This window comes from Chrysochloris asiatica, unplaced genomic scaffold (assembly GCF_000296735.1).
Source record: "Chrysochloris asiatica unplaced genomic scaffold, ChrAsi1.0 scaffold00072, whole genome shotgun sequence".
NCBI classification, from domain to species: domain Eukaryota; kingdom Metazoa; phylum Chordata; class Mammalia; order Afrosoricida; family Chrysochloridae; genus Chrysochloris; species Chrysochloris asiatica.
Genome location: NW_006408590.1, coordinates 12,783,151 through 12,791,207, shown reverse-complemented (window position 1 = coordinate 12,791,207; position 8,057 = coordinate 12,783,151). Strand labels below are relative to the sequence as shown.

The 8,057-nt window shown below is 47.5% G+C and overlaps 1 protein-coding gene across 1 annotated transcript in view; it reads right to left on the bottom strand.

Annotated features, from left to right (window-relative positions):
• Positions 1-7,799, bottom strand: part of LDLRAD3 (low density lipoprotein receptor class A domain containing 3) — a 333,665-nt gene extending 325,866 nt beyond the window's left edge. The window contains exon 1 of the mRNA XM_006864896.1: positions 7,646-7,799. Coding sequence (XP_006864958.1) covers positions 7,646-7,691 — 46 coding nt within the window. The 5' untranslated portion in view covers positions 7,692-7,799. The remainder of the gene's footprint in view (positions 1-7,645) is intronic.
• Positions 7,800-8,057: the final 258 nt, after the last annotated feature.

Below are 8,057 nucleotides of genomic sequence, written 5' to 3'. Positions count from 1 at the left end.
AACTGATGGTACATGGAGGGGATTATAATCATTATAAAGAAACAAGGTGTATGATTTGTTGAATGTTAAACTGATGATCTGCCCTGTAAACTTTCACTCAATCCACAACAAAAACCTTAAATTAAAAAAAATTTTTTAATAAATTTTAAAAAACAAACAATAAAATGATAGTGTTCTTGGAAAGCTCAAGTTCCTCATTAGCAAGGCTTCTGGAAGGAGGCATGATTGGAGAGAAAAGTCTCTAAGCTGAACATAGATTTTTCCCGAGGATGCCCAAAGTATACCAACCAAAGCAGCTGCCCTCAAGTCAATTCTGACTCATCACAACCTCGTGTGTGTCATAGCAGAACAGTGCTCCTCAGGGTTTTCCGTGGCCGGTGTTTCAGATGTAATCCCCAGGTAGTCCTTCTGAGGCACCTCTGAATGGACCTGAACCACCAACCTTTTGGACAGCAGCTGAACACTTACCCTTTTACACTACCCAGGGACTCCACAAAAAGCCCAGCGCTCCTCTTTCGGTACTGTCTTTCAGTGGGAATTTAAAACAGGATGGCAGACAATGTAAAATTCCTCATCTGAAGAAAGGAGGGAGTGAAACATGTAAGGAATGCTGGGAACAGAACAAAGGAAAACGACAGCTGGAAGGCAAAACGTCTCGAAGAAAGGGAAGTTTTATAAAATGACACAGAACACAACTTTGAAAAGACTTCCGAGAGTAAGTCTAAGGTGAAAAGTTCTAAAAACCAACTTGCCACTGTTGTTGTTGTTGTTATGTGCCGTGGAGTAGGTTCTGACTCATAGCGACCCTGTACAGGGTTTCCGAGACTGCAAATCTTTACGGGAGCAGAAAGCCTCATCTTTCTCCCACAGAAGAGCTGGTAGTTTCGAACTGCTGACTTTGTGGTTAGCAGCCCGATTCATAACCACTACGCTACCAGAGAAGTACAGACATTTTCCCCACCTCCTGCAGAACCCACTCAGGTTGTAGAGTCTTGGATGGGAAGGCAGAAGGAATTATGGGGAGGGAAAGGGAAGCGGAGAAGAACAATAATTACTCTGTAGAATGGAGGAAGGGGAACTTCCAGGGTTAAGATTTCAACACACAGCTCCCAAGGCAAACCTTCCAGCAGTTTTCCATAGGCCCTGTGAGCCTCCAAGGTTTAGTGTTCAGCAAACCAAGTGGCTTTTGGTCTCAACTATCACATGCCTTTTACCTGCTCTCCCAGCACACATCTCCTGTGAGGGAACCAAACTGACAAGTTCCTAAAACCCCACAAGTTTTCACTTTGGCACAAGGGGGAAGAGAGCAGGAGAGGGTAAAGACTGGCGGCATTTCGAGCTAAAGTATCTTCACCTTGAATTCATGTGGCTGTGGAGACATAAAGCAGACAGACTCCAGGAAAATTAAAATTCCCTTTGGAAGTGGGATGCCATCTTGGTCCCTGGTATTTGAGAGACATTTTTAGGATCCGTAGTAATAATGACCAAGAAGTCTGGTGCAAGGATTTGCTCAAACTAAATCAGTGATTTTCAACTGGGGGTGGTTTTACTTTCTCAAATGGTGCTCCTGGTATTAACAAGGCCAGAAAGCAGAGGTGCTGCTCAATAGCCTACAATCCACAGGGCAGCCCCCCAGTGAGAACAGGCCAAGGTTGAGAATCTCCACGTTAGACTAACCCATTCCTGTAACCTTCTCCAGGAACTGTAGCAGTCTGTCCTCAGATAAACCTTCGCGAGCCCTGCTGTGGCACTGGTAACCAGAAGGTCAACAGTTCAAACCCACCAGCTGTTCGCAGAAATTCTATACCAACAACAACAGCAGGGACATCATTGCTTGGCCAAAGTCCCTGTGTGGTTCAAACAATATGCTCAGTTACCCAAAAGGCTTGAGTCTACCCAGAAACATCTTGGAATGCAGGTCTGGCATTCTAGTTCAGAAATATCAGTCATTGGAAACCCCGCAGTACACAGTTCTGCTCCAACACGCATGCGGTCACCATGATTGGAGTTGATTCATCAGCAACTGAAAAATAAAATTCCTTTGACCAAGCAATTGCCCTGTCACAGAAGATAATTTATCTTGGCAAACAACAACATTAAACATCCAGCAAACGAGGGGACTAACAAATACAACATCTTCAAACGCACCAACCATTTTTAAGGTATTCTTCAGCAACAAAGTGAGTAGTTTCTTTTACAATTAAACTAGAAAAAAGGCAGTTACACACACACACATCTACACAAACACAGACGTTACCAACTTCTATGTCAGGTGAAATTACTGGCAATTTTTTTTTTTTTTTTAATTAAGAAGCTAGCTAGAAAGGCCCAAGTACTTCCAGAATATTCCAACGACAGAACAAGAAAATCCAACACCAAAAATGAATCTGTCCCTGGGACTGTCTCATAGCAGTGTCTAGATCTATCATGTGTTTTCTTTTTTTTAAATTGTGAAGTACCACAAACACACAAGGAATGGAGGGAAATATAAATATAATAGAGCTTTATGAATGAAAACAAAGCCCTGTGTAACTACAACTCAGGCCAAGAAAATAAACCCAGGCCTATAATATCTTCTAAGGAGCTCTGGTAGCATAGTAGTTACAAATCGGGCTGCGAACCTCAGGGACAGCAGTTCAAAACTACCAGCTGTTCTGCGAGAGAAAGATGAGGCTTTCTGCTCCCTTAAAGATTTACAGCCTCAGAAACCCTGTACAGGGTCTCTATGAGTCGGCACCGACTCCATGGCACATAACAACAACCACATAGTAGCTTGTAGCACCATGGGTTTGCAACCATATAGACAACAAGACCAGAGTCAAAGTTATTTGAAAACTCCCATCTCAAAGAGACTTAGTTTATGTATATTTATTGTGGACAACAAGGAGCCCTGGTGATGTAATGGTTACACGTTCAGCTGCTAACTCAAAGTTGGAGGTCTGAACCTACCTACAACTCCTTAGGAAAAAAGACCTAGTGGTCTGCTCCTGTGAGACCTAAAACAAAAACCAATTACTGTCTCCAAGTAGATTCTGACTTATAGTGGCTGTGTGACAGAGGAGAAACTGCCCCATAGTGCTTCCAAGACAGATACAGAAGCAGATTACCCTACTTCTCCCCTTCAACGCAGCTGTTGGGTTTGAACTACAAACCTTAGCTTGGTTAGCAGCACTTAACCACAGTACAACCAGGGTTCTCTTTAAAGACGATAGCCTAGGACACCCTAAGGGCAGTTCTACTCTGTCCTGCAGGCTCACCGTGATCTGAATCCACTTGACAGCACAGAACGGAACATCATTAACTCCTCGGAAATAGCATTCAGAGAAAAAGGGTGCCTCCACTGAGCATGCTCAGGGCAGGATCCCACAGTGAGCAGGTTTTCCTGAGGCATAAGAAGGGATGAGAGTATGGAAACAATCCCATTGGCTGAGTTAAATCTCAAAAGCATTTGGGAGGAAAAGAAAGGAAGCTTGGAAACAGTGGGAAAAGCCCAGGCTTGGGAGGCAGGAATAATTCTCAACTCCAACCCTTATTGCAGCATCTTAGGTAGTAAGGATCTCCCCAGACCCGTAAAATGGCTTTCTGCCACATGATATCTTTGGGAATACGCAAAGAGATCGTGTGCTTAAAGCAGGGAGCAAAGAATCTCACCCATCCGATATACTCCACAAATGAGTGCCCTCTCTTCTCCTTGCCCACACTAACAGGCCACGTGTTTAACAAGAAATTATTTTACTATAAACTTTGCTAATCCTCAGATTCCTTCAAGTGGTTTAGAAGATGACTATAGACAATACAAGCCAAATATCAAGGTGCCCAACTGACTTTTGTAAAAAAAAAAGTGTCTACATCAGTTTTCAAGGTCCCAAATTTACCATCCCACCCTCACTCACCTCACATACACACACACAATGGGTAAATGGTCCACATGGGCTGTCAGGAAAAAACACCTCACACCCCAGTAGGGAGTCTTAGCCACATCTCTTTGAAGACAAAAAGCAACAAGGTATGTTTATTTGTACTTCTGTACACACAGTCTCATCTACCAGACTGGACTTAGCTACACAGTTCATTTACAAAATAAAAATCAAACCAAGCAGCTCACACCATTACACAGAGTCCTTCCAGAAGAAAGGGTCAATACCCACACTCCTGGGAGGACACATGGGGGACAAATCAAGCCTTTCCACAGACAGAAAGAGTATGTCAGGTAGTCTGAGCAAAGATCAGTCCAAGAGGAAGTGAGAAGATTGACCAACCACAGGCCAAGCACCTAACAGAAATGTGCACTTAAACCACTGTCTCAAACCAGAGGAAGAAAAGGTGGCCATCAGATGACAAGACAACCGCTAGAATCTTTTATACAGTACGCATTAAAAAACACTAACAGCCCAAATCAATGTTTCACTCCTCTAAAACACACAATAAACACAAAGAAAAAGATAAAAACACACAAACATATCCCAGAAGGTTCCTGAATAGCAAAGCTCTACAAATTCTCTGGGATTGTCAGTAGGCTTTCAGTGGGCTTTCAAACTAGGGCTCAGTCTTCCCAGACCATCAGATGGAGACAGAAATCCTAAATGCTGGCTTTTATAATTGCATGTTTTTCTCGATTTCCCAGAAGAGGATTGAAGTGTGGGATAAGGAATAGAAGGGTAAAGTTTCCAGTCCCACTGTAAACCCCAAGGCTAACTCTGGTGTGGGATCCTGGGGCACCTCAGTCTGAGTCAGGAAAAAAGACCTGTCCTGTTTCTGGCAACACTTGGGGTCAAGTGGAATCCATCCTAAAAGGCTAATGTTCAATGGAACCTGAAAATGCACAGAGCCTGCCTCAGATGCCTGCCATCAAGTGGGCAGTTCTACTATGTCCACCAGGGTCGCTCTGAGTCGGAATCAATCAAACAGCAATGGGTTTAGCTTGGGGTTTAACCTTTACAGAAGCAGACTGCACTTTTTTTTTTTTTTTTTTTTTCCCCTCAGAGAGGCTGATGATTTGAACCACTGATCTTTTAGTGAGCAGTCAAGTGTTCAACCACAGTCCCATCAGGACTCCATGTCCCAACCTGCCTTGTTGTTGTTAGGTGCCATCGAGTCGGTACCGACTCACAGTGACCTTACGCACAGCAGAAGGAAACACTGCCTGATCCTGGGCCAACCTCACTACTGTTGCCATGCTTGAGTCCATCGATGCTGCTGCCACTTGGCCAATCCATCTCATTGGGGGTCTCCCTCTTTTCCTCTGACCCTCCACCTTACCAAACATGATATCCTTCTCCAGCGACTGGTCCCTTCTGAGGTTCCTAAATAGCAAGTATCTAAAAGGTAGCTGGAAGCCACACAGACTCACCAATCACAGATAGGGCAGAACTGAGAGCTGAGACAATCAGGTTTGGGGAAAAGGACAAAGAGCTGCTATATTCTGCTAGAGTCCCAGTCTGGTGCTGTGGGATAAGCACTGGAATGCTAGCTGCAGGGTCAAGGGTTCAAACTCACCAGTCTCTCCTTGGAAACCCTATAAAGGGACGCTATGAGTTGGAACCAACTCAATAGCACTTAACAACAACAATCCTTCTCTTAGCCCCACTAAAACTACTCTGGAATAAAACAGTCTTTTACATGTACATGTTGTTGTTGTTAGGTGTCATCGAGTCAGTACCGACTCATAGTGACCCTATGCACAACAGACCAAAACACTACCTGGTCCTGTGCTAACCTCACAATCATTGCTCTGTTTGAGCCCACTGCTGCTGCCACTGTGCCAATCCATCTTGTTGGGGGTCTTCCTCTTTTTCACTGACTCTCCACTTTACCAAGCATGAATGATGTCCTTCTCCAGGGACTAATCTCTCCTGATGATATGTCCAAATTATGAGGGACGACGTCTAGCATTCCTGCCTTCTCATTTCTAATGAGCATTCTGGCTATACTTTTTCTAAAACAGGTTCTATATTAAATAACCAACTATTTTTGCAGAGATGGAGACTTAACTGAAGCAACCTAGTACTAACTGGGGGAGGCAATAAATAAATGACTTTCCACAAGCAGCTCTCAAAGTTCACACACACACAGACAAAACAGCGTCCAGCCTTTCCTTCTTGAGTATTATCATTGGACACATCACCTATACGCAAGCTGAGTATGTGACTCCAGGCAGATCTTGGTGCCTTGGATGCCCTAGAAGGTGACCTGTTATAATAGCCTCAGAATCGTAATTCTCACCTACCCATCACCACCAGTGCCCCTCAGAAGTTGCTCATAGGTTGGCCCAGGAGTTCTAGAGTAACAGGGCAATCTGACCCAGATCTGGTTAAAAATGACAGCAGCCTGTACCCTCATCCCACCACTGGAAGCCACAGCAAAGCCACAGACTTCTAAATGGAGTCTGGGAGGAGTGGGGGTGACGTCATAGGTCTGAGAGCCAGGAAGACAAGGCAGTAGTTTCTGAAGATGCCCAGGACCGTTGGAACGTAAGTGGGTGAAAAGATTTCCCCTGGTAGCACACATCTCTGCAAGGTGCTGCTCTGAATTAAGTGACTCTCAACTTGCCAAGTAAACAACACCTCAACAGTCCAGTTGGGAAAATCAAGTATCAAGTACAAACGCCAGGTAAGCGGGCTTCTGCTAAAGGAAGCTCACTGTAACCGGTCATCCACATTTTGGGCATCAGCTGTGCTGAAATAAACATCAGGGAGATGGACTTCAGCAGGGGCCAAGGGCAGGACAGGCAAGGAGGGGCAGCTGACAGCTGTGGCACACAGGCAGGGGCAGTGAAGGCAGGGCTCCAGGCTGGAATTCAGTGCGTGCCCACATCAGCAGAAAAGTTCCTGGGAACAGCACGCTCTCTGAGAGGGACGCAGGCTTGCTGCTCTGCTGGACCCGAGGATGCACACGCTGTATAATGCCAGGTGCAAAGCACCACCCTGGTCCTTTCCGGATGACCGGCATGAGCCAATGTAGGGCGAATGCGGGGGTCAGACGACTTACATAGCAGACTGTTTCCCAGGGTCACTGGGGAAGATAAATAATTCCCAGTCTGCTTCATCTCACTTTGCCCAAACCAAACACTGTCCCAGGGAGCAAAAGAAAAGAAGCGCCAATGCTACTTGTCCTGCCATTGTGGTGGAGAAACTGAGGCACAAAGGTGCATGCAAAAGACTCGGAAAGGAGTCCTAGGAAGGCTGGAGCAACATCCGGGCGCTTGGGAAGAAGGGACCAGGGAAGAGTACTTTCTTCTCCCTCCTCCTTCCACCAACACACACAGACACAGACACACTCTTTCTCGAGATCCACTCGCCCAATAGGGCAGCTGCAGGGATCCCCAGAGCCGGGCAGCACACAAAGCCCCGCCCGCGCGCATACACACACACACACACACACAACACAATCCAGCGCGCACACAGAGCCCCCTCACACACAACCCAGCCCTGCGCGCACACCAGCCGGCGCTCAAGCCCACACAATAGGACGGCGCGCACCCCGCAGCGGCCCCTCCGCAGGGTCCCGGCCAGCCCGGCGCCCGGGTCCGCCCTCCGCGCACACCCACGCCCGGAGACGCGGCCCAGGCACTGGGAGGGGACCGGATCGCAGCCCGACTGCTGTCCCCGCACCCCACAGGAAATTCACCGCACGCCCCCCGACTCACCCACGGCGCTGCTCAACAGCAGGCACAACGGCCCCAGCAGCCACATGGCGCGGCCGCCACTCCCGCTGCCCCGCGCCGCTGCTGCCCCCGCGGCCTCGCTGCTGACCCCGCCCCTCGGCACGGCTGCCCCGCCCTCCCGGCTGTCCCTCCTCCCTCCCGCACGACCCGCCCCGGCCGTCAGTGCCACAAAGTTTTGCAAGAGCCAGGGTTGCACTCAGCCACCCTTGTCTTGCCTGGGACCGCGGAGTCCTGCTGCTGGTCCCTGGAGGGACCAGTCCTCCTCAACAACCGTTTCACCCAACCCCCTCTGATGGCGAGGAACTTAGAACCGCTGGCTCTATGCTTTCTCCCATTTTCCCCCTTCCTCCTACCTTGTCCACTTTGCTCTTAACATCCTCTGAAGATGCCGGCT